Genomic DNA, 27,591 nt, shown 5'->3' on the forward strand with positions numbered 1-27,591 from the left:
TAATCTCTAGGTGCTTCAATATCCCTTGTTTCTGGCCAAACCACTGTAGTAAGTCTGCCATGAAAGTCTTCTTAGTTGGATCAGAATTCTGTTTTTCACTAGATACATGGCTGATACAAACAGCCCTCCCTATATTAATTTGTCAAAGGAAATAATTCATCTCTAAAACTGCTGTATAGAACATTAACACTTCTATTAGAAAAGAATTCATTTGAATCAGGTGAATGCCTTCAGTGCTAAATAAAAGACATCTCCAAGAATAAACAAGAAGCCTCTTTTGCCCCAGTAATACAAACTCCTAGTAGATAGCAGGTCCAGAAAGAGTTGTGCAGTTCAGTGACCACACCTCTGAGTCAGGTTTTTCCCATCTTGTGTACTGTTCTCTTCAGGCTATTGCCCATCCAGGCCACAACTATAATCTAGTATAACATACAGCCATGAAAAAGTCCAGCAGAAGAGAGATAATCTCTTCTCATGTCATGACAATATTTTATCACTGAGTTCTTTCCCCAAAGCACCAAGAATATTTTCCAAATATCTCACTATTCACCTGTCCATCCCAACAAAATCACTAGAACAGAATATTCATGATTAACTTAGACTAATGTGGATTTACCCCTAAATCATCTGGGGAAAGGATGGACAAAAAGACAAAACGCGGCCCAACAAGGAGGAAGCAGGGAATGGCTATTTGGTGGGCAGTGTTTCTTAGAACTGCTTATCAGTGTTTTCCAAAGAAGCAAAGAAAACCGTAGGACAAAGAAGAGAGAGATAGTATATTACGTTTTATTAAATTAAATACAAATACATAATTCCTGAGTTACATACAACTTGGGTTACACACGTCACGCCCAAATAGATACAGCAATAAAGCACCAAGAATGGGACAGAAGCATTTCATTATACAACACTACTTTTTATTTGCTGAATACTGTGAGCATTACTGTTCATAGCTGATGTTAACCTTTGCAAAATTTATGTAATTATCATTGTTATTAATAGCATTCACATTATTGACTGACCCAAGGCAGCTGAATAACCTCAGGAAAATATTGTTTGGCCTTTTTATGGAAGTGGAAGCTCAGTAATAATGGCCATACTCATTCGCATATGCCAGCAAAGTCGGAAGAAAAGTAAGCAATAGGTAGTAAAAGAGCATATACGGGCCACGTTACAGAGTCTCTGATAGTACTGAAAACAGGATTGATGCATAGGTAGTTAAAAACCTCACAAAAAACATATTTTGGCTTCTTTTTTGAAGAGGCCATTCAGCAGTAATGGACACAGCCATTTCTCTATGGAAATGGGAGAAGGGGTATGTGGCTAGTATTTTAAATTTGCCAAACGTATTTTCATATATACACAGTGATGTACCACTGTAAATATTTGACAGCAGATCCTCCGAGAAAACAAAAATCCTAATCTGTAGAGTTTGTCAGTTATCATGGTGCAAATACTCCCACTAACGCCACACTACCAACACGATGGCACTGAACGTAGGGCTGGTCACAGATGTATAGTACCACATCATTATATAGTGTTCACCATGCTGATTTAACAGTACAGGTAACCTAAGAACAAAGATAATACCAAAACACTGTGAAATATTTAGGAAATGATGAGTGTTGAGTATGTATTACCTTTGCTTTTTTAATATTATTTAACTGTAAATTAATATTTTAATTTTAAAATAATGACTGTATTTAACAACTGGCTCATAAAATTCCTGAAAATTTATCAGCAGTGCTTGCAAGCTAGTATAAACTTACTGTAGCACATCACTGTGTATTGGTAAGCACGTATAAATACATTTACATATACTTATATATATAACTATTACAACCTAAGACATTGATGGTTTCTAGTGGGGGAAATGTTAATACAGACTATTAACAGTTAATGAAGGGTTTAGATTTTCTCTTCATAAGCATGTTAGGCTCTAATATACAAATCAAGAATACCTCAAATTTCTATGATATTAGCATACCCACAAAAGGCCTCCAAACATTAAGGACTCTTCATATAAATGTTTAATGCTCTTGTCATTTAACTTCTTTAAACTTCAGATTCCAATGTGAATATGACTGCAAATGAGTATCACCCATTATATTAACAACAATAAAATTTTTGTGTCACATCCAGAATATGGCACTACACAACATAAATTCTAGACAAAGGTGTTTTTTTTCACCATATTATGTAAATGAATTTCCCTTCAATATAAATTTTCTGATGAAAAGTTTTACTTTTTTTGGAAAGCTTTTACATATTCAAAGCATGAATAAGGTTTTATTCTAGTACTAATTATCTGAACTACAACAAAATCTCACTCTCTACAGGAATTTGTGATATTCTTTGGGTTCCATTCATCTCATTTTAAAAACCTGTATAACAAATTTGAAGGAGTGGATGAAGCCTTCTGAATGTTCAGGATGCTGAAAGAGCTTTCACCCTTGTGTGAATTCTCTGATGTTTAGTGAGTACTGACCTCTGACTAAAGGTTTTCCCACATCCATTACACTCATAGGGTTTCTCCCCTGTGTGAGTCCTCTGATGTTTAGTGAGAGCTGATTTCTCACAGAACGTTTTCCCACATTCATTACATTTGTATGGTTTCTCTCCTGTGTGAGTTCTTTGATGTACAATGAGGTTTGATTTCACACAGAAGGATTTTCCACATTCATTACATATAAAGGGTTTCTCTCCTGTGTGTGTTCTCTGATGAACAGTTAGGGCTGACCTGTGGCAGAAGGACTTTCCACATGCATTACATTCATAGGGTTTCTCCCCTGTGTGTGTTCTCTGATGTTCGGTGAGGTTTGACTTCACACAGAATGTTTTCCCACACTGCTTACACTCATAGGGTTTTTCTCCTGTATGTGTTCGCTGATGGTTGGTAAGATGTGGTTTCTGACAAAAGGATTTCCCACATTCAGTACATTCATAGGGTTTCTCTCCTGTGTGTGTTCTCTGATGCTGAGTGAGGTTTGACTTCTCCCAGAATGTTTTCCCACATTCACCACACTCAAAGGTTTTTTCTCCTGAGTGAGCTCTTCGAAGTTGGGTGAGATGTGACTTCCTGTTGGAAGTATTTCTGTTTTCATTGTGCTTATAAGGTTTTTCTTCCATGTTTACTATCTGATGTTTAAAGAGAGCTGACTTTTCCCATGTTTTGTGACTGACTTTATATTCATGGGGAGTCTTTCTTGTGTAAGTTCCCTGATGGATAACGAAAGTTGAATTGTCACAGAAAATTTGCCCATATTCATTATATTCATAAGGATTGTCTCCCGTAAGAGCTCTCTGATGTCCCAATCTTAAATCCATATAGAAGGACTTACCACAAATGCTGCATTCACATGGTTCCATTTCAAAATGAGTTCTCTGAGATAAATTGAGCTTCAAACTTTGGATGAAGGTTCTTTCACATTCATTATATTTACAATGTGTCTCTCCTATCTGAACTTTCTTATTTGTGAAAAAGGCTGCCTCTCCATGGTTGCCTCTTCCATTTTCATTATACTCAAAAGGCTGGTCAAAAATGGACTGAGTGAGATCCTGTCCATGATTGAGGACATTCTTTTGTTGATTATATTTATAAGATTTCCCTCCAGGAGGAGTTTTGTCATGCCCAATATCAAGGAGCAATTTCTCATATACACTAAACTCATCAGGCTTCTTTCTAGAATAGTTCTTTCTGTTAATAATTAAGCCTGAAATATTTTTCAAACTCAATTCACATGAGTCACATATTTTATACAGAAAATTGCTTGAAGGAATGGAGTCTGTACCTAGATTTAAAGTTTTCCTTACTCTGTCACCACTGTCTGTACTTAATATTTTGTTGCTGGTGAAAGCAAGTTGCCAAAAATGTTCATCTTGATTTTCCTGGGTGCGCTCTATTAGGTCATCAACTTTCCAGTCTTCTAGAAATGAGAAAAATAACCACATCTTATGAATCCTAGTACATTTCTAATGGAATTCAACTTTTACACAAATGCCCTATTACACAGTCAGTTCTTTTGCTTTAGGCTCAGTTTTCTGGTGTAAACTAAAATCCAACATATATTTTCTTTACTCTTCTGATTTGAGTGGAATATAAAAACATGCTTTAGTAAAAATAGGGAAAGGAAACTGGCAATAACATTTAATTCTTTATTAATACAAACTTTAAAACTAGACAGAAAAAGGTGAAATATATTCAAAACACAGGGAACCAGAGAGTGGCTGATTCAGAAATCAGGAAACTCAAGAGAATGGAGTGAGCCCAACAGAGACATTGAACAATGAATATCATTACACTGAAGATTAGTAGACAAGGGCTTTCAGAAAATGAACTGTGTTTGGTGGAAACAAAGCAGTCTACTCCTAACCCCCTCAGACACTGATTACCTGGTGTGATTCCTACTAGGGTACTCGCTTCTACTCTACACATCAACACCAGACTAAAGTTCTGAAAACACCAACTGCCTCAGGTTCAGAAGAATAGTCTGATAGCCCAGGATTCCTTTAATTCATATGGAATAATTATAACAAGACATGGTAAGCATGGGGTAAGGGATGGGGATTTTATGAGTTATTCATTTAGGGAACAGGAAACTCCAAGAACTGGATGAGTTTAACAAGAGAGGTCTTTTGTTTTGTTCATTTGTTTTTAAAGAAAAATAGACTGTTTAAGAAACATATTAGAGGAAGAACTCAGTTTGACAGAGGCAGATCATGCTTTCTTGCCCTTACCTTCCCACAGCTTGATTACTGTGGTAGGATCCTCACTAATGTGCATGTTGCTATTCCTTTTTCCCATTTGACATATGAACATCAAATTTCTGAAGGTACCTACTTCCTCATGCTCTAAGGGACAATGCTTTAACCCAGACTCTTAACTATCAAGCTGTAATTTGCAACAACAGGTGTCCAACAGGAAATACAAAACAGATGACGGACAGACCATCTCTGCCAAAGGACCAGGCTCATTCTGCCTGCTCACAGCTATTGATGACGTTGTCCCAACCACCAAGACATATGCTTCTTTACTTCGATCTGCTGCCTTACTTTCCCCCAAAACAATTTTGTTCCTGAACGATACTGATCTTTAAGTCTGCTTTCATATCTAGGTTTATTGTTTACATCAAGGTTTTCTGCTTTCATATCTAGACTCATTTGTGGCTTTTACTTACAGATGAGACCTATAAGATCATATTTTTCTATTAATATATGCTTCTGAGGCCTTCAACAAACTTTATTGTAAAAATTCTTGGCTATTCTTTACTGTCAATACTCCACAAAATGGGCTTTCCAGGTGGCTCAGACGGTAAAGAATCTGCCTGAAAAGGAGGAGACCCGGGTTTAACTGCTGAGTCAGGAAGATCCCTTGAAGAAGGGAATGGCTACCCACTCCAGTATTCTTGCCTGGAGAATTCCACGGACAGAGGAGCCTGGTGGGCTACAGTCCATGGGGTCACAAAGAGTCAGACATGACTGAGTAACTAACTAAGTGAAACAATGTTAATCATATGCTAAAAAAAAATCTAAAACAGTCCTGAGCCCATGGCTCCAAAGACTAACTGATAATAGTCATTATCTTGACAAACACAAATTAAAACAAAAACTGAATTTATATTATGAGTTCAAGTCACAATTCTGTAAATCCATTAGAAAATATCTGTGTGGTTCTAGCTGGATATTTAACAAATTGCTCATTCCCAACAACACACCTTTTATGTAATCAGTTACACTCCAGCCTTGGCTCTCTCCTTGGGACCTGAACATCCTCCAGGAAATGCTACTTTAATTTAAAACAACAAACCACAAAAGTAATAATAAAATAACAAAGCCAACAAACTCTACAAGATCCCTATCATTTTCAGTCCCTACCTGCTGCCTTTAGAAGTTACTACCTGTTTAATTCACTGTAAGACAAGATAAAACAAGTCCATTGTTCAATGATATACCCTGTGTCATGACCACAGTCTAGGCAGGTGTTAGCAAAATTCTATTTCCTCTGACTTCGCTAAAGAGATAGGACATTTGTGATTCTTAAAAACTGATGTGCATATGAATTATTTTCAACCTGTACTTGAGGATAAAATAAGGGAATGTGCATTTAGTAAAAATACTATAGAATACTTTCTGAATGGATGAAAAAGAGTGATCTCTTCTAAACTTGGTTCAACAAAGTAATTATTAAAATATCAGAATCAGGAAAAGTATGAAAGGAAAGTATGGATACTTCTAGTTCTGGCCTCAACTATGTACTTTATACTATATATGGTGTGTATGTATATATATATATGTATATATGTGTGTGTGTTTGTGTGTGTATCTATATGTACTGAAAGTGAAAGTTGCTCAGTTGTGTCTGACTTTGTGACCTCATGGGCTATACAGTCCATGGAATTCTCCAGACCAGAATACTGGAGTGGGTAGCTGTTTCCTTCTCCAGGGGATCTTCCCAACCCCAGGGATCGAATCCAGGTCTCCCACATTGCAGTCACATAGATTCTTTACCAGCTGAGCCATGAGCGAAGCCCAAGAATACTGAAGTAATATACATATGAAACCTCCTATTCCATCCCAGATTCTAATAATTATCTGAAGCTTCTCTTTGGAAAAACAAAATCTCAGCAATGATAGAAACCCTAAGCAACAGTCATATCATCAGGTCTGAATTTTGGGGCTACAGATGCTAGTGGGTTAGGGTTATAAAATATAGACTATTTAAGTTATAGCAAAAAATTGATCACTAACTTAAAATAAGTGAAATAATAATAACAAGCATTATAGGCCATGTGATGTTTAAACACTTTGCATACCCAATTTTAATTCAGTTACTTAAAAGGCAAAGTGAAAATTATAGAAAAAAGGGAAAATATTTAAAAGTGAAATTTAAGACATAAAATAGCATGAAGTTTAAAAAGAGCTCCAAAGAGCAGTAAAAAAGACACAGATATGTAAAACTGGGCTAGACTGTGACAGTCACTGAAAGGAGACTTTGATTTCATTCATTAATAAGGATCAACTTTGTTAGGCTAGTGAAAGATAAACTGGATGCTTTAGGTAGAAAAAAACGACAACTAGGAAGATCAAGTTAGGTATCAGTGACAAGTGAGAAAAAGAAGAGATGAAGAAGATGGAAAAGAAAATAACATTAGGAATTTGAAAAAACTAGTAACGGGATAACAGGTGCAGGACACTAAACCCATGGTTGTCATTTAAGGTAGTAACGGATGGCTGAATGTTCCTTATTTGACCCCTGGGAAACCAGGCTCTCTAATTTTCAAGTGACTCAGACTGTTCCCCTCAATCTCCTCTAATGACAAGATTTAGTGGATTTACACACCTTGTAAAAGCAGTACTGCCCCATGACTACCTCTCTCATTTACAAACAACCACTCTCTAGAAAAGGGGTCAGCAAATTCTGACTGCAAGGTCGTGGGCCTAGAACTAAGGATGAAGGATGTTTTTAAGTTTTTAGAGGGAAATATACAGAAAAGGCAGCAGAGAGGAGTGAGGAGGAAGAGAAAGAAGAGAAAGATGTAAGAGGAGGAAGAGCAGCAGCAGCAACTGAGACCATGTGTGGCCCACAAAGCCTAAAATATTTACTGTATGGTCTTTTACAAAGAAGTTGTGTGTATGTGTCTCCCAGAGTCTAGCAGTTATCCCAAGCTTCTTGTGTCCAATTGTACTAACTCTCCTCTCTAATCTCTCCTCCAAATTTTCTCTCTCAGTAAATGGTACTCTAAGTTATCAGGTACCGAAAACAAATCATTGGAATTTATGCTCAACTCCTCCCCCTCTCACACTCTATACCCAACCCAGTAACAAATCCTCTTGGCCTCATGTTCAAGATATATGTACAAATCCACCATTTTTTCAGCATTTCCAACATAGCCTGGGCAACCAGCTTCTCTCCTCTGAGTATCCAATGGTGTCCTAACTGGTATTCCTTCCTTGCTTGTGCCTAAGCTTCATCCACCCATCACATGGTCACAACAGAGAAGTCAGAGAGATTCTTTTAAACTGTAAATCCAATCTGCTAGCTTAATTTGACTTACATATACTGAAAAAAGTCTGAGGATTTCCCACACCACTCAAAATAAAATTAATATATCTACCATAGTCCATGGTACTTATGACATCATCTCCTACCAATCTCCCCCATGCCCACTCACCTCCAGCTACCATGACATCCTTATCATTCCTCAGACACTCTAAGAACACACTAGTCCAACAAGTTTAGCACCAGCACCTGATGCTCCCTCTGCCTGGAGTATTCAGAATCCACAGACCTCACGCTTTAATTTATTAGAGAGTCATATCTACTATGTACCTCACAAAAGACATTTTCTTTTGAAGTGAAGTGAAAGTTGCTCAGTCATGTCCAACTCTTTGCAACCCCAAGGACTATACAGTGCATGGAATTCTCCAGGCCAGAATACTGGCGTAGGTAGCCATTCCCTTCTACAGGGGATCATCCCAACCCTGGGATTGAACCCAGGTCCCCGCATTGCAAGTGGATTCTTTACCAGCTGAGCCACAGGGGAAGCCCATTTTTTCTTGAATTCTGTACCAAATAGCACGTTATCATTCTCTAACCCCCTTTCCACTACTTCAGCTCTTCACAGTACTTACCACCACTCAACACCATGTATGTGTGCATACATGCACATACATCTTCATACACACACACACGTATGCTTTTTGTCTCTCACCGTAATAAACACTCTGATAATAGGGACATTCTTTTAATTATGTATAAACATAATTGGGTCATATTGAATGCTCACCATGTATTTGTTAAATGAATATAGGGAAGTATTACATGAATCATAGCATCTAACAAAAGATGTCCAAAGGCAATAGATGGAGGGTGGACAATTTCAAAATAGTAAAGAAAAATTATCTCAGATGGAGCCAACTGGGTTTGGATTATGGATATAGGTAGATGACACTAAAATGTCAAAGAACAAAGGGAAGCATTTATGAGTGAAAGTGACATACAGAAGAATGTGATTAAGGTAACATAAGTATTTGGGCCAACTGTCAATCACTTTCAAAGGTCAGGAGTTGGAACCATACACCAATGGCCTAAGATCTCATTTCCTCTGGCTTCCATCCGCTTGTGAACTCACTAACTCACCTGAGCGGCACTGTTTTGGGCATCTTTCCTTTAGTATCCAAGGCTCTTCTCCTTGCTCAATCTTGAAGACCACTTCAGGCTTAGTAGTGCAATTCCCTGTAAAGAGAGTAACATAAGACTAGGGCTGAACAGTATGGCTTCAGGAACTCTAAAAAACTGATGGGCAAGAAAGGTACAGCTTTGGGAGCTATCTGAAAGAGGTGCCCAAGTAAACCAATCCCCAGGGAGGCAAGACTACAGCAACCTTTATAGTGGCCAAAGGGATTAGTCATTTTAGGGCCTTGACTGTCCACCAGAAAATCTCACAGGGAGCTTTTACATTTCACCAGCTAAGAAATGCATGCTACTGGTAATCATGCGGAAAAAAATTCTTACCTACTGAGACGAGGTGGCTATAATTTTCTAGGATCACGTCTCTGTATAATATTTTCTGAGCAGGATCCAGCAGGTACCACTCTTCCTGGGTGAAGTCCACACAAACATCTTTGAATGACACTTGCTCCTGTAACAGTACATTCTTTTACTATATGAAATTGTCAGAGCTATACGAGTGGAAAATATTTAAAAGAATGACTTTGCCAACAAAGGTCCGTCTAGTCAAAGGTATGGTTTTTCTAGTAGTCAGGAATGGATGTGAGAGTTGGATATAAAGAAAGCTGAGTGCTGAAGAATTGATGCCTTTGAATTGTAGTGTTGGAGAAGACTCCTGAGAGTCCCTTGGACTGCAAGGAGATAAAATCAGATAAAATCTGAAAGGATATTAATCCTGAATACTCATTGCAAGGACTGATGCTGAGGCTGAAGCTCCAATAAGTTGGTCACCAGATGTGAAGAACTGACATTAAAAAAGACCCTGATGCTGGGAAAGATTGAAGGTGGAAGGAGAAGGGAACGACAGGGGACGAGATGGTTGGATGGCATCATGGACTCAATGGACATGAGTTTGAACAAGCTCCGGGAGTTGGAGATGGACAGGGAAGCCTGGCATGTTGCAGTCCATAGGGTTGCAAAGAGTCGGACATGACTGAGCAACTGAACTGAAATGAATCTCTTTAGCTTACTAAAAATTTAGGACTGCTTTCTTTAATGCTGGGCTTCCCTGGTGGCTCAGTTGGTAAACAATCTGTCTGAAATGTGGGAGACCTGGATTCAATCCCTGGGTTGGGAAGATCCCCTGGAGAAGGGAACAGCTACCAACTCCAACATCTTGCCTAGAGAATTCCATGGACTGTATAGTCCATGGGCTTGCAAAGAGTCAGACACGATTGAGTGATTTTTGCTTTTTTTTTAATGCTATACTATGTAGGATAAAAGTAGTATCTTGTATAAATTGAGTTTCCATGAGAGAGCGGAATGGTCCTAGTTGATACAAATATTATTCTTAATGAGGAGACATACACATTAACATGTATTAAACTGGAAAGTGTAGGAGCTAGCACTATACAAAAAGTAGAATGGGATGACCAAGAAAAAGTTATTTCATATTATCTTTTGTATTATAAAGTTAACTTTCACTAAGGAAGTAAAACTTTCAGTTGTTAAAAGGAAAAGAAGGATTAAAACTAATATGTTATAGGCCCTAATCAAGCTCACTCATGACTGATTAAAATGACCGGTTCTGTATTCTACCTGCCCAGCAGAGAAAAGGATGAATCCTCTCTACTTGAGATAATTTTTGGAGCCTCTCCTAATATCTGTGTTGTTAGATGCAATGCTCAACATCCAACAGAAAATTTCATGTTATATGATGAGACAAGACCAAAGGAAAAAGACAATAAAAGCATAACCATAATGGTTGTCTGAGGAGGCCTTACAAAAAGCTACGAAAAGAATAGAAGCAAAAGGCAAAGGAGAAAAGGAGAGATATACCCACTGAATGCAGAGTTCCAAAGAAAAGCGAGGAGAGATAAGAAAGCCTCCCTAAGTGAACAATGCAAAGAAATAAGAGGAAAACAACAGAATGGGAAAGACTAGAGATCTCTTCAAAAAAATTAAGAGAAACCAAGGGAACATTTCATGCAAAGATGGGTACAATAAAGGACAGAAACTGCATGCATCTAACAGAAACAGAACATATTAAGAAGAGGTGGCAAGAATACACAGAAGAGCTATACAAAAAAGATCTCAATGACCCAGATAACTACAATGGTGTGACCACTCACCTAGAGCCAGACATCTTAGAATGTGAAGTCAAGTGGGCCTTAGGAAGCATCACTATGAACAAAGCTAGCGGAGGTCATAGAATTTCAGCTGAGCTATTTTGAATCCTAAAAGATGATGCTGTGAAAGTGCTGCACTCAATATGCCAGCAAATTTGGAAAACTCAGTAGTGGCCGAAGGACTGGAAAAGGTCAATTTTCATTCCAATCCCAAAGAAAGGCAATGCCAAAAAATGTTCAAACTACCACACAATTGCACTCATCTCACACACTAGCAAAGTAATGCTCCAAATTCTCCAAGCCAGGCTTCAACAGTACGTGAACCATGAACTTCCAGAATTAAAGCTGGATTTAGACTAGGCAGGGGAACCGGAGATCAAATTGCCAACATCTGTTGGATCATAGAGAAAGCAAAGGAATTCCAGAAAAACATCTACTTCTGCTTCATTGACTACACCAAAGTCTTTGACTGTGTGGATCACAACAAACTGTGAAAAATTCTTAAAGAGATGAGAATACCAGACCACCTTGTCTGCCTCCTGAGAAAACTGTATGCAGGTCAATAAGCAACAATTAGAACTGGACATGGAATAATGGACTGGTTCAAAATTGGGAAAGGAGTACATCAAGGCTGTATATTGTCACCCTGCTTATTTAACTTATATGCAGAATACATCATGAGAAATGCCAGCTGGATGAAGCACAAGCTGGAATCAAGATTGCCAGGAGAAATGTCAATAACCTCAGATATGCAGATGACACCACTCTTATGGCAGAAAACAAACAGGAACTAAAGAGCCTCTTGATGAAAGTGAAAGAGGAGAGTGAAAAAGCTGGGTTAAAACTCAACTTTCAAAAAATGAAGATTGTGGCATTCGGTCCCGTCACTTTATGACAAATAGACGGAGAAACAATGGAAACAGTGACAGACTTTATTTTCTTGGGCTTCAAAATCACTGTAGATGGTGACTGCAGCCATGAAATTAAAAGACGTTTGCTCCTTGGAAGAAAAGCTAGGACAAACCTAGACAGCATGTTAAAAAGCAGACATATTACTTAGCCTACAAAAGGTCTGTATAGTTAAAGCTGTGGTTTTTTCCAGTAGTCATATATAGATGTGAGAGTTGGACCATGAAGAAGGATAAGCATAGAAAAACTGATCCTTTCAAATTGTGGTTTTGGAGAAGACTCTTGAGAGTCCCTTGGACTGCAAGGAGATCAAACCCGTCAATCCTAAAGGAAATCAACCCTGAATATTCACTGGAAAGATGCTGAAGCTGAAGCTCCAATACTTTGGCCATCTTATGCAAAGAGCTGACTTATTAGAAAAGACCCTAATGCTGGGAAACATTGAAGGGAGGAGGAGAAGGGGACAACAGAAGATGAGATGGTTAGATGGCATCACAGACTCAATGGACATGAGTTTGAGCAAGCTCCGGAAGATGGTGAAGCACAAGGAAGCGTGGTATGCTGCAGTCCATGGGGTCACAAAGAGTCAGACATGACTGAGTGACTGAATAACAACAACATAGGAGACTCAGATACTGTAACACAAAAGAACTTCAGAATAAATTATAATTAACATAAAAGAGGAAAATACGAACAAAATAAATGAAAGGATGAGAGAAGTCAACAGACACATGGTATGTGTGTTATAGATAAAGAATTAATACAGCAGGCCTGAGACTGCTATCTTCTGAAAGACCTGCTGCTACAGGGGTGTCTCGTGGCTGGTATCTGGGAATTTGGAGTTCATGATGGTTCTTACCAGTCCTTGGTAAGAATGGTTCACAGAGCCTGAACTGTTTGTGTGAACTATATGGTTTTTGCTGCTCATGTACATTCCTTCTGGAGTCTGAAATTTTGTTATATGCTAAGCAAAGAATACCTGCATTGACTAGCCCCTGATAAACATTTTGAACACTGAGTGTCTAATCAGCTTCCCTGGCAGACATTTCACATTTGTCATCACATCGCATTAATAGGGGACTTTAGCCTGTCCTGGGAAAAGTCTTAGGAGCTTATGCCTGGTGTCCTCTGGACTAAGCCCCAAATATCCTTTCCCTTTGCTGACTGTGCTTTTTATCCTTTCACTTTAATAAGTCACAGCCCTAAGTACAACTACATGCTGAGTCATCCCAGAAAATCACTGTACCTAGTGATAGTCTTGGGGACCTCTGATAAATGTGCATACAAACATGTACATGTACATACATGCATTCATAAAATGGGCATTACAAAGTTGAAAATTATAATATCTGAAACTAAGAACTCATTAGATGGCTTCGTATACATCCAACAAAAGTATCAAAATACATACATCAAAAAGTGACAGAACTGAAAGGAGAAACAGACAAATCTATAACCACAGCTAGAGACTTCAATACCCCTACAACTGTCCTGAGAAATCAAGCAGGCAGAAAAGCAGTAAGTATATAGACCACCTGAACAGTACTGTCAATCAACGTGATCTGAAATTTCTAGAATATTCCATCCAAAAAAACAGACCATACATTCTATCATTCTATTCTACTTCTTATGGAACATTCACCTAGATAGGTTATAGTCTAGGCCACAAAATACACCATAATAAATTTAAAACAATAGCTATAAAAAATATATTCTCAGACCACAATGGAATTAAAGAGAAATCAAAAAGCAAAAGACAGCTGAAAAACCCCCCAAATACTTGAAAATTAAATAGCATATAGGTCAAAAAAGAAGTCTCAAAGAAATTTTAAACTACTTTAAATGAAATGGAATAAAAATGAAAATATCATGTATCAAAATTTGTGGCATGCAGTGAAATCAGGACACAGAGGGAAATTTATAGCATCAAATGTATATATTAGAAAAGATTTTAAATCAATAATCTAACCTTCTATCTTAGTAAACTAGAGAAAAAAAAAAGGCAAACTGAGCCCAAAGCAAGCAAAATAAAGGAATTTTTATTAAAATAAATCAGTTGTGAAAGAAAACAGAAAAAGTCAATGAAACCGAAAGCTGCTTCTTTGAAAAGATCAATAAAATTTTAAAACGCCTCCAATCTAACCAAGAAAAAAAGAAGCAAATTGTGAATCTCAGAAATGAAAGATAGATTGACACTACTAATACTAATGACATTAAAAAATAGGAGAAAAAAAATTAATAAATAAAAAATAATAAGAGAACACTACAAACAATTCTGTCCCTGAAAAATTGGGAACATAGATGAAATTGACAAATTCCTTAAAAGACACAGCTATGAAATTCACACAAAGGAGATACAGATAATGTGAACAGATTCATTTCTGCTAAAAAAAATTAAATCAATAATTAAAATACTTCCGAAATAGAAAGCACCAACCCAGACAATGTCACTAGTGAATTCTAATAAACATTTAAGGAAAAACTAATACAATTCTCCATAATCTCCTCCAGGAAATAACACTTCCAAATTCATTATATGAGGCCAACATCTCAGACAAGAATATTATGAGAAAAATAATAACATAGATGCAAAAATCCTCAAACATGGGCAAATCAAATCTGACAATGTATAAAAAGAAATATAAACACAGCCAAGTGGAATTTATTGCCTGTATGAAAGGTTGGGTCAACATTAAAAAAACAACAACAATAACAACAACACAATCCAACATATCAGAAAGTCAAAGAAGCAAAATGACACAATAATAGCAACTAATGAAGAAAAACAGTCATTCATGATAAAGAAAAAAAAAAAACAAACCCTCTCAGTAAACTAGGAATATAGGGAAACTTTCCCAACTTGATGAAGAAGAGAACGTCATACTGAAAGGTTGTTGCTGAACCACGAAAGACACCGGGATTCTTGGCCTCTGGAGAAGAATTCAATCTGGGGCCAGAGACGAGGCTTGATTGCTCAGAGCTTTTGTGTAATAAAGTTTTATTAAAGTATAAAAGAGATAGAGAAAGCTTTGGACATAGACATCAGAAGGGGGCAGAAAGAATACCTGCCTGTTAGTCTTTAGCTGAATGTTATATAGTTACTAGCAGTCTGTTAATGAAAGAAAGCAATGTCTCAAAACTCAGAGAATGGCACCAGGTCCCTCACCCACAAGAAGCATTTTGAGATAATCTTGGCATCAGGGAGGTCACCGGGCCATAAAAGATTTGACTTGAATCTTGTATAAAGGCAGATTACCATACAAATAGTTTCATTTACATGGATTAGGAGAACAATGTATGAGGATAACACAGTGGTTTGTCAAGTCAATTCTAAGCCTTTAGGCCCAAACAACTTGAACACAGAGTCTGGGGTAAATGTATAGTACGTTAACATAGCTTAAGACAAACATTTCCGTAAGAAAAATATATTTGTTAGCTCAAAATTTGAGAAAAGTTAAGTTCAGGTGGAAACTGGTGTCATTAAGGCAACACAGTATTTTAAGAGAAACCTCTTTTTAAATTTGTGTAGAGAAGGGTAAAAAATCACTAGCTTGTTTCCTTCTGTTGCTTAAGAGAGATTTTTTTTAAAAAGTCTGATTCTGGCAGCCTATTTCCTCCTTTTGGAGACCCCTGGCCTTCCTGCCTGTTACCCTCTCAATACTTAATGTTAGGAGATGACACTTTTCCCTGAAATGCAGGAAAAGAGCAAGGATGCCCTATTTCAAGACTATTATTCAAGTCCTAGCTAGTACAGAAAGACCAAAAACAAAACAAACAGAAAAACCTGAAATAAAAGTTAGATGATTAGGAAGAAAAAATAAAACTGTCTTTATCTGAAGTCAACATGATTGTCTATGTAGAAAATCCCAAAGACTCTGCAAAAAGGAAAAGAATAAAATTAAAAGACACTTGCTCCTTGGAAGAAAAGCAATAACAAACCTAGACAGCATATTAAAAAACAGAGACATTATTTAGTCTACAAAGGTCCATATAGTCGAAGCTATGGTTTTTCCAGTAGCCGTGTACGGATGTGAGAGTTGGACAATAAAAAAGGCTGAGCTCTGAAGAATTGATGCCTTCAAACTGTGGTGCTGGAGAAGACTCTTGAGAGTGCCCTGGACTGCAAGATCAAACCAGTCAATCCTAAAGGAAATCAACCCTGAATATTCATTGGAAGGACTGATGCTAAAGCTGAAGCTCCAATACTTTCACCACCTGATGCTAAGAACCGACTCATTGGAAAAGATGCTGATGCTGGGAAAGATTGAAGGCAGGAGGAGAAGGGGATGACAGAGGATGAGATGGTTGGATGGCATCACAGACTCAGTGGACATGAGTTTAAGCAAGCTCTGGGAGATGGTGCTGCAGCCCATGGGGTCGCAAAGAGTTGGGCACTTTGAATGACCAAACAACAACAACAAATAACCAAGACAGTGTGTTATTGGTGAAAGAGGCCCATTTCATTTCTAAGAAAATGAAAAGACAAGCCATAGACTGGGAGAAAATATTTTCAACATATATATCTAATAAAGAAGTTGCATTTAAAATATACAAAAGAATTCTGAAAACTTAATAGTAAGAAAATAAATTGCCTAATTGAAAAATGGACAAAAAATGTGAACAGGTCAAGTAAAGACATACAGATAGTTCATAACTTTATGAACAAATGCTCAATATCACTTGTCATTGTTGTTGTTTAGTCACCAAGTTGTATCTAACTCTTTGTGACCCCATAGACTGTAGCCCATCAGCCTCCTTTGTCCACGGGATTTCCCAGGCAAGAATACTGCAGTGAATTGCCATTTCCTTCTCCAGGGGATATTCCTTACCCAGGGATCAAACCCACATCTGCTGCATTGGCAGGCGGATTCTTTATCACTGAGTCACCAGGGAAGCCCATTATGTGTATTAGAGAAATGTGAATTAAAACAAAAGTAAGATACCATAACACATTTATTAGAACCATTTAATCTAAAACAATGACAATGTCAATTTCAGGTGCAGATGCAGAACAAAAGGAATTCTCATTCATAGTTAGAAATATAAAATGATACAGCACTTTTGTAAAATAATTGGGTAGTTTCAACCTCGTACAAAGCTGAAGTCTTAACATATGATCAAGTATTTTTAATTTCACACTCTAGTTATTTGAAAACATATATCTATGTAAAAATCTACATATGTTTCTAGCAGCTTAATGCATAATGACCAAAAACTGGAAGGAACCAAGAGTCCATAGGTTAGTAACTTTGAAATAACTTATATATGTATGCTGGAATTGAACAATTAAGTAAATGAAATGAGGAAGGTGGAGGCCAGACTGCTGGAGTGGGAGTTACAGACAAGCAAGGGGACAAGGTCAGAATGTTTCAGGTGATAATGATTACAGCAGGAGACATTAGTGTGAACTAATACTTAGCTTAATATAAATACAGATGGTTACATACTGAAATATTCACAGATATGTGTTAGTATATATATATTTTCTTGTTCAGTCAGCTGACAGGATCTATAAGGAATTACAAACCAATAGCATACTGAGCCCCCCATCTTGGTTTCTAATACCATGCTCCAATGAAAGGAAGCAGAGCTCTTCAGGGGAAATGGCTTATTCTAGGGCAGGAAATATGGGCCTGGAATATCTTCTATCACCAGAAAGTATAGAAGTACTCAAACAAAAACACAACAATGGGATTTGTTGAAAGTGCTCTATTTAATAACCAAGCTGGAACAAACAATTTGAGCAACAAAGTAATAAGTTAGTACTGGACTATAATAAGTAAAAAAAAAATAACTAGCCATGAGTTCATATTGATAATAAACACTGACTGAGTTAATAAATAGAAAAATCTGTGCAGAATGCCTAATAATTTATGTGAATACTCCACTGAGAAGGAGGTGTGGTATAACCCCCCACTTCCTTCCAAACAGTATATTATGAAAACAAAGGGAAAAAAGAGTAACTTTACCTTGGAGAAAGTTAATACCGCACAGCTTCAGGCTGGTGATCAACAGCGGTACATCATTTGTTGAAAAGTGAAAAGTCATGTGAGAGAATTTACCCCTGATAAGACATGACCAAATGACATTTTACCTCTGTGGTCTTTCTCCAAGAAAACAATTACCCCAATATAATCACAGGAAAAATAGTAAGACAATTCCCATGTGAAGGACATTCTACAAAACACCTGATTTATACTCCTCAAAACTGACAAGGTCATCAAAAACAAGGGAAATTTGAGGAACTGTCACAGCCAAGGGGAGCCTAAGGAAACATGATGACTAAGTGAAATGTGGTATCCTGAAGCAGACACCTGCACGGGGAGGGGAGGGAAACCAGGAACACTTATCAAAAGACAAATGATATACAAGAAAATAATGTTCTGTAACTCATATGAAAGATAAGCATTAGTATCACTAACATGCAAAGAGCTAACCAGACATTGAAAAAAGAAAAAAAAGCCAGAAACCTAACAGCAAAATGGGTAAAAGATATGAACAGATCACAGAAACATAAAAACAAGACATCTTTTAGATATGTGAAAAGAATCTTCAACCTCACTCAGCGTAAGGATAATTACAGATGTAAACTACATAAAATACTAATTTTTACCTATCAGATATCAAAATCCAAAAGTGAACCACATTATTTCTATGGGAGAAGCTGTGGAGAAAAAGCACTCTCATGCAATGCCAATGTAAATACAAAGTATCTATAATCCCACCAAACAGATCAAGTTTATCAATTGTAGTCAACCCTTTGGGAATTTATATATTCCAAAATATCATTTCTGGGGATTTATCTGACAGAATAAATCTCATTTCTGCGAATGTATATGATAGAATAAACCTAATATACAAAGTTATTCATTAAAACATAGTTTGTAGTAGCAAAAAGTTGGAAATAGTTAATTACTAGTTTAATAAACTATGGAACATTCAGAATTGAATTTCTATGTGATTATAACAAAGAAAGAAGTAATCCATGTTCTGTTACAGAAAGAGTCCCTGGGACAAGCTGAAAAAAGAACTGAAAAAAGCAACCAATAAAAAGAAAGAAAGAATGGGAAACAGTGTTTAGACTCACTACTTAGTGTGGTTCTCTGAGCAGCAGAATCAGGTCCATCTAATTAGAAATGCACTTCCAAGGCCCCACCCAGATCTAGCTCCATCTAATTAGAAATGCATGTTCCAAGGCCCCACCCAGATCTACTGAATTAAAATCTGCATTTAAGACGTTGCCAAGTATGTACAGGTGCATCTAAACTTAAAAAGCCCAATTATAATAGATTCCCTTTTAAATAAAAGATGAGGGCACAAACTTTCTTTCAACTGAATAAAGAAACACTGGAAGGACAAACAAAAAACCAGAAATAATGTATACCTATAGCTGAGTGACAATACACTGCAGTTCATCTGGGACTGTCCCAATATATGCCAGTTGTTACAGCATAATTGTTAATAAAACCTCTCTCACTCTCAGTGAAAGTGACACAGTTTAGATGAGAAATAAATGTCACCCGACCTGGAGGAAGCCTAAGGTACAGAGAGGAAGGGATGTAAATTTTTACTTTCTCTCTATCACTTAAATTTTTTAAAAACCATGTTAATATACTAACAATTTTAAAGTATTTTAATTTTTAAAGACAAAAGTTGTTAGGAAAAATAGGTATCTGAGAAGGGCAGTTGTCTAAGAACAGAGAAACAATGGATAAGCAATAAACCCAGGGATAAGCAATGTTGGGGCAAAAGGCAAAGGCAACTTCATGAGGCACAGAAGTTAGGAAAAGGAGAACTAGGAGCATAGCATTATAGACAACAAGAGGAGACTTTCAAAACAGACTATGCATAATAGTATCAAATGCTGCAAAAGGGTCCGGTAAGACTAAGACAAAGACAAAAACTGGATTTGACTACAATTTGGTAGCTTCTTCCAGAAATGATTCAGGTGGAGAAGTATTGAAGGAACAAGACTGCATGTATTAGGTTGAAATTTAAATGGAAATGCAGAAACAAAAGCCAGAACTATCTGCAACTGAAGCTAGAAACACAAATGAGCTGACACACGGTTTAATAAAGCTTTAAAAACTTTAGAAAACTCATTTTAGATAAAGTGGGAATAAAAAAAAACTCACCTGGGATTTGTTCATTTTTCACTTAGTGGAGGAGGGAGAGCTGAGGGAGAAAGAAGGAAGTAAGAACTTGGCTTGTTCTGTAGTTTCTGGATTCACTAGCCTACACAGCTCCACACACAAGACACTTACCTGCTCATGTGTGGCTCCCATTTATGTTGACCTTAGACCTTATACTTTTCACTGAGTGAATGTAAACATTTGCTTCTTACTGATTTATTCCCGGGTTTCCCTGGTGGCTCAATCCGTAAAGAATGCTGGAGACCTGGGTTCGATCCCTGGGTTGGGAAGATTTATTACCAATTTAGGTTTTGTGACACAGAAAAATTAAAAACATGAGAGGATGCTTAACACAGAACAGTAAACTAAAAGGATACACTAGGGAGTTGTCAAAACTGAGGTTCTTACTGTTGTTGTTTAGTCACTAAGTCCTATCTGACTCTCATCTGCTGCCACCATTAATCCTATGAGATCGGATAATCAAAGAAACCTCTGAAAAAGGGATGGGAGTGTTTAAGGCAAAATTTTTTTTTTTTTTTAAAGTTAGTTCTAAGCTGCTTACAATTTTCAAAACGATCTTTTAATAAAAAGCTAACTCTGACCTAACAAAATGACAAAATGGGCTGTGGCCCAGGAATCTGCAGACCTGACTTTCAATTGTGATTCTGTCACTAACAAGCTGCATGATCTGAGCCAGTCATCTTCTCGGGCTCATTTCTTTTTGCATCTTTCAATAAGAAACTGACAACCCAAAAAGGACCTGTTTGCACTACCATTCTGTATGTCTGAGGCAACGGGGAGCAGGAACCTCAGCATTTCTCTGGATGCCATCAACAACGGAACACTGCTTGAGGGCGGCTGACCTCAGCGAAGAGTGAATTAGGAGAATTAGGAAAGGAAGAGGTGTTAGGGACGGATAACGACAGAATTTTAACTATGGATGGTAAGCCTCTCAACCCCAAACATGGCTTCACAAATCTCTAAAGAGGTGACATTTCCTGTGTAGCCTGTGTGCCCACCCCGCTCATCTCCAGCTCACCTCTCTCTTCTTAAATTTGTCTCAGACCTTCCACCATCACACAGCCTTCGATGGCTTCAGGACACCGTGTCATGATTATATACAACAAATAACAAATGAAGATATAACAAATAAAAACTTAGGATCTGAGTAATGTTAACAGAGCCAAGAAAAGGCTTTGGTGGCTAGGTGATCCAGCCCCTTCCAATCCACTTCACAAACGACTTAACTGAGGGGTCCAAGCTCCAGCTGCCTATACAGAACAAACACTAACAGCAGCTGACAAAACGTGGGCGCTCAAAACAACCCAAAGAGGCAAGCACTCTAGAGGTCTGCATTTTACAGATAAGAAAACCAAGTCTCTAGGCGGCAATTTGGTCCAGGAAATTCATTTATTCCTGGGCCCTGCGGGAGACAATGGTCTTCTCCTACAGCCTCCCGGCTCCCTGTAAGCGCGGCGCAGGAGAGACGCATACGTCACTACGTGAAGTGCGCAAAAACAAGTCGCACAGGCGCAATCGCTCTTCCCCGCACCTCCTACCCGCCCCCCACCCCCGTGGGCCCAGCGCACACTTCACGCACGCGCACTCCCCACCCGCGGCCACAGGACAGCGCCTCCCGCTCCGCTGAGGGGCGGAACACCTGCAGACCGAGTGAGCCTGAGAGGCCGCGTTCCCACACGGAACTCTGGCCCCTTAAGGCAGAAGCGCACTCGCCTGCCGTCCCTTCAGTTCTGCAGATGCTGTAGGCTCCCGCGGTCGCGCAGTGTTCGCGGGGCTCCAACCCACCACCCGACACCGCTGCCTCGGCCGGTTCTCCCAGCCGCGCGGAGCCCGCTCGGCCCTTGCCCCCACCCTCCGGGGCTCACCCGCAGCTCCCTCGCCCGTGGACCTGGAGGCCAGGGATTGTTTCCCACGAGGGGCTGGAGGCCGCGGAAGGACGAGCCAGGAGGAGAAGGCGGGGATGCACATGCGCAGAGGGAGGGAGCGGCGCGGCGCGGCGTGGCGCGGTAGCAGCGACCTGGATCTTAGCTCCTGGTAGTTTGCGTTGGAAAAGTGGCCGTACCTTTAGAAGCATGCCTCACTCATACATTTTAAAAGTAAGCTAATAGTAGTGCAGTACCTAACTAACGGTTTTTTATGAAGATTTGGGATGTTTGTCTTGTAAAAGCACTTAGGATGAGTTCCGGCACAGAAATTGTTCAGTATGTTTCTTAAGATTATCTTTCAAACTGTACACCATGCCCACTCTAGAAGTAAGCTGGAGAGTTTCTGCCTTGTTGACTGAACTGAGAGGTTACTATCTGTTATACTCATTCCTGCTACCTGAACCCTGGATTCTGTCCGTGTCCCACAGATGTACGTCAAAGCAGTGTGCATTTTTGACTAGACGCATCAAGAAAAGTGGTACACTTAATTATATTTATGAACGTGAACAGATGTTATTTTAGTTTTGGTAAACTTATTTTCTGGCAGTTTAGACAGCAAATTTATGTAAACTAAAATGATACCTGTGAGCAGCATAGTCGTTCTCTAGAATGAGGAAAAAAGCGACCTAGCAGTTCATTATTAATAAAAATTGTTCATATATGCGAAACTGTTCATATTCAAACTTAAGGAAGAAAGCACTTTCTCATCTCTCCAAACCAACTATGTTTTCCCTGGAACCAAATATATATTATTTTATGTGGGCATTCTCATGATATTTTTAACACACTATAATCATAAGAGCCTGTTAGTTGATGATGAACTTTTCATAAAAGAATATGTAGTTAACTCTTTCTGGTCAACGTTATTTAAAATTTTTTAATAACTAAGCTGCTCTGATTGGTCCCATATACTCTTCACCCAGTTTCCCTTAATTGTTAACATTTTGCAAAACCGTGGTACATCTAGCAAAACTAAGAAAGTGATATGGGTACAATTCTAATGAAACTACAGAGTTTATTCGTTTTTCCATTAATGCGCTTTTTACTGAGCTAGGATTCAATCCAGGATACCACAGTACGTTTAGTCATCACATCTGTTTGGTCTCATCCAATCTATAATAGTTTCTGGTCTTTCTTTGTCTATTATTACCTTCAGATTTGTGAAGAATAGTGATCACATATTTTGAAGAGTGTCCCTGAATTTAAGTTTGTCTGATATTTTCTCCTGATTGGACTAAGGTTTTAAATTTTTAGAAATATCACAGAGAGGATGTGTCTTTTATATATATGAGGGGACACACGATTATCAACATAACTTATATTACCCTTGGTTACTTCGTTAAGGTCAAGTCTGACAAGTTTCTCCAGTATCGTTAGGATTTTTCACTTTCCAATCTATGCTTAGAAGTCCAGTGTAGACACTGGTTATGAAGTCCAGTGCACTCAGCAGGGGGCAGTAATAAGCTGCATCTCAAATTTAGGGTGATATTTTTAAACTGCCACATTTAGTAGTGAATTTGGGTTGAGAACCTTTGAGGTTATGCAGATATACTCTTTCTACTTAGAGTTTTGGCCACTACTTTTATCTTTCATATGTGGATCTTGCATGCAACAGTTATTACTGTGGTATTCCAATTGGTGATTTAAGATTTCACCTCTTTCTTCTTTATTAATTGGAAATCTTCTATAAGGGAAGATTTTCATTCCCTAAATTTGTTTATAACATCATTTATTTATATCAATATGGATATTTGTTTTATTCCCAACTGTTGGAGGAGTGTGTAATTTTCTCAGTTCTGTCTCAATGTAAAGATTTGAAATGGTGGATCAGTGTTACAGCTTTGTTACAGTCCAGTTTTCTTTGGGGAGCAAAGGGTAGTACATCCTAGAGGTGTGAAGACAGGCTGACCCAAAAAGGAGAGAGGCTCAATCTTGGCTCCTGTTTTTATAAAAATGTTTTGTCTCCTCTCCCTGAGTCTGTCCTATATAAATTGGGCTAGCCAGGAGGTCTGTTTGTTTTACCTGTGGTGCTCAGTCTGGTCCTCGGATTTTCTTTTGTTCCATTTTCACGAGCTTTTTCCTTTCTTTGTCTTTTAGCCACTGTCATTTTGGACTCTTTTTTCCTATTCTACCTACCTAACAATCCCCCCTCAAGAGATGGGAGGCCCAATTCTTTGGGAATAGGGGCATCAAGGTCTTTCTGGCTACTTCCTGCTGAGCTGGGATGACGAGGGGCATTGGGCCTCCCTCTCTTGCTAATCTCAAACCTCAGAGTCCTTATAGCAGTGTCCATCTAAGGGTGAGTGATATTTTCTGTGGTTGGCTGTAGTTTTCTATATCCTTGTTGAACTGGCTTTGCATGTTGTAGCTTGTTGACCTGGGCAGATAAAATAGGTTAGGCAATTGCTAATACATGGAGCAATCATAAGCAGCATTAATATGGTGATAACATGGGTTAGTAGGGGCATTAGCCAACTCCAAATTCCCCTTTGCCAGGAGAAGGATCCCCCAAGGAGAGATTGTAGCCACCCTGAGGACTTTTCAGCTCGTTATTTTGAGATCCTGTAGGATCTGAATGTTTTTCTTGAGGACTGTGAGACTTTCTTTAACTTGGCTGGAGGTATTTACCCAGCAACAACACATCTCACTCAAGATGACTCAAATCCCTCCTTGTTTAGGGATCAGGAAATCTATCTCCTGTCTGTTTTGGAGTACAACCTCTGCCAAGCTATGTTGGCTCTTTAGAGCTATCCTGAGAAATTTTATTCCTGGAAACTTAAATTGAGCATGTTCATTAGAATGACACTCACTTGTAGTCCTGGATAGGTATCTGAGGTTTCCCAGGGGCTGACAGGTGTACTGAGTGCCCTCTTCTGTTTTCTTCTACAGCTTGACTCATGAGTAGTGAATCCAAGAGTTGTGCCCTGGTACCTTGTCTGCTGTGGGGGTAGAAAGTATTACAGGGTAGGGGCCCTTCCATGTGGGCTGGAGTTGAGCCTTTGGGGACCCATCTTTCCAGACTTTAATTAGGACTTGAGGCCCTGGAGCATATAGTGTTGGCTCTTTAGAATCTTTTGGGTCCAGGTTGACATCCCACAAGGGTATTTCTTGTTGGAATTGCCCAGTGGCCATGGTGTAAGACCAGAGGGTCTGAGCCTCTGCATTAGGAAGAGGTCATTGATATAAACAAAATGTCTCCCATATAGCATCCCATAAGGACTAAGATCAAGCTGTTCCTTAGGGGCAATATGGGTGTGGAGGAGAGCTATGGGTAAAGCCTCCTTCCATCCAAGGGAAGTCTCCTGGGTTATCTTTGTTATCAGTGATTTTAAGAATTGGTTGGCTCTTTCTACTTTTCCTGAAGACTGAGGCCTCTAGGCACAATGGAGGTAATAAGTAATACCCAATGCTTAAGAGACTCCTTGGGTGACCTTAGAAGTAAATGATGTCCTATTGTCACTTTGCAATGACCTGGGCAGACCAAATCTCGGAATGATTTCTTGGAGCAGTTTTTTTTTTGTTTGTTTGTTTGTTTGTTTGTTTTACTACTTCCTCAGCCTTCTCAGTCCAGGTGGGAAAACCTTCAATCCACTCTGTGAATGTGTCTATCATGACTAGAAGGTATTTATACTCTTGAGAAACTGGCATCTGGGTGAAGTCCATCTACCAGTCCTCTCCTGGGTATGTCCCACGCTCTTGGACAGGCTGGGCCAACTGGAGTCTTCTAGCTCCTTGGAGTTTAATTGGCAAGTGGGACAAGAGGAGACCACTTGACTTATAGTCGTTTGGAGGCATGTTCCTCTGAAGGGTCTTTCTAATAATCTTTGGAGGGCCTTCTCCCCTAAATGAGTGGTGGCATGTAAGGAGTTAACCAACTTCCACTGGAGGTTCCCAGACAGAAAAAAGAGTCAAGGAGTTCCTCCTTTTGGAACCGCCCCATATGATCTTCTTGAGAGCCCTCACTTTTAGCTTTAAGAGTCTCACCTTCAATATATGAAGGAGTTTCTGGCAAATTAGTCTGTGAAACTAAGGTGGCAAACCCTATTAGGTCATTGTTCTGTAATGCTGCTCTCTTAGCTGCCTGATTGGCTGCTTGGTCCCTTGCACCACTTCCATGCTCCCTTTTTGGTGTCCTCTGCAATGGGAGACTGAAATCTCAGCGGGCAGATGAACTGCCTCCAAGAGTCTAAGGATTTGATCACCACACTTGATTCAGGACCCTGGGATGGTCAAGTGGCCTCTTTCTTTCCTAATAGCAGATGTGCATGTAGCACCAGAAAGGCATACTTGGTGTCCGTGTAAATGGCTGCTCTTTTTCTTTTTTCCAGCTCTAAAGCTTGAATCAGGGATATGAGCTCAGCCAATTGGGCTGAAGTACCGGTGGCAAAGATTTAGCCTCTATGATCTCAAAATTGGAGACTACTGCATATCTGGCTCTTCTTTTTCCATCTGAGACAAAGCTGCTTCCATCAGTGTGGCAGATTTGCTCAGGATTGGTCAGAAGATCTTCTGACAATCTCTGTCGGGGCTTTGAACAATGGTCCAAAGTTTCTAGGCAAGAGTGAACGGAGAGAGCCTTTGGGGCTAGACAGGAGGATAGCTGGGTTAAGAACCTCACAGGAGGATATAGTCAGGCCTGTATTTTCCATCAGCAGTACTTGATATCTGAGGTGATCAGACACCTATAAATGGCTTCTCCCATTCAGGAGTTGTTTCATTTGGTAGCTGGTAAAAATAGTTTGCCCCCAAAATAGAGTTTTAAAGCATCTTCTATCAGGACTGTGATAGCTGCAAGATTTCGAAAGCAGAGAAAGATCTCTTCCCAATAAGGGAGTAGGACACTCAGTGACCACCAGAAACTGGTGGGAAATTTTTGTCCATCCAAGCAACAAAGAAGTGCTCAGGTGAATCTTTTTGTAATTGTTTTTCCTGCAGCACCCAAAATGGTACAAGTTTGGGAGGAGAAGGCTCCGGAGTAGGAGGTAAGGACAGAGTAGGTAGCCCTTGTGTCAACCAAGAAATTCTTGGACCTGCCTGCCACATCTTGCTGCACCCTTGGCTCCAGCCACGTGATGGTTATTTGTGACAAGTGGGCTGGCTGGAGTGGGCCACTTCAGTCCTGTCAAACAGTCATCGTGAGGGAAAGCTTGGCGCTTAACCTTGAGGCTCTTGGGTCCCGAGGGCAGTGTACTGCCCAGTGTCCCAATTGATGGCATTTGTAGCAAGCCATTTTAGGAGACTTGCCATGGTTTGGACACTGTTTGGCCCAAGATCCTGTCTGTATACAGATTAGGCATTTACCTCAT

The 27,591-nt window shown here is 39.0% G+C and overlaps 1 protein-coding gene across 2 annotated transcripts; it reads right to left on the reverse strand.

The window, feature by feature from the left end:
- Positions 1 to 766: 766 nt before the first annotated feature.
- Positions 767 to 22,884, reverse strand: ZNF248 (zinc finger protein 248). 2 transcript variants are annotated; one of them, XM_065922232.1, is made up of 6 exons: positions 22,226 to 22,884; positions 20,472 to 20,617; positions 9,515 to 9,641; positions 9,140 to 9,235; positions 3,342 to 3,926; positions 767 to 1,571 (listed from the first exon to the last, which is right to left on the reverse strand). In XM_065922232.1, the coding sequence occupies exons 2-6, from the start codon at positions 20,490 to 20,492 to the stop codon at positions 1,555 to 1,557; spliced, it is 846 nt and encodes a 281-aa protein (XP_065778304.1). In that variant the 5' UTR covers positions 20,493 to 20,617; positions 22,226 to 22,884; the 3' UTR covers positions 767 to 1,554. The 2 variants fall into 2 exon arrangements, with proteins under 2 accessions (XP_065778304.1, XP_065778303.1); XM_065922231.1 differs by having other exon boundaries at positions 767 to 3,926; positions 22,226 to 22,872.
- Between the last annotated feature and the right edge of the window lie 4,707 nt (positions 22,885 to 27,591).

The sequence above is a fragment of the Muntiacus reevesi genome, chromosome 2, assembly GCF_963930625.1.
Source record: "Muntiacus reevesi chromosome 2, mMunRee1.1, whole genome shotgun sequence".
NCBI classification, from domain to species: Eukaryota; Metazoa; Chordata; class Mammalia; order Artiodactyla; family Cervidae; genus Muntiacus; species Muntiacus reevesi.

Excerpts from the sequence above, each read along its gene's own strand:
- ZNF248 (XM_065922231.1), bottom strand. The coding sequence starts at position 20,492 with ATGGGAGCCACACATGAGCAG. Across the intron at positions 9,642-20,471 it reads TGGGAGCCACACATGAGCAG|GAGCAAGTGTCATTCAAAGA; the intron begins GTAAGTGTCTTG and ends GTACTGTTACAG. Across the intron at positions 3,927-9,139 it reads CCCAAAACAGTGCCGCTCAG|AAGACTGGAAAGTTGATGAC; the intron begins GTGAGTTAGTGA and ends TCTCATTTCTAG.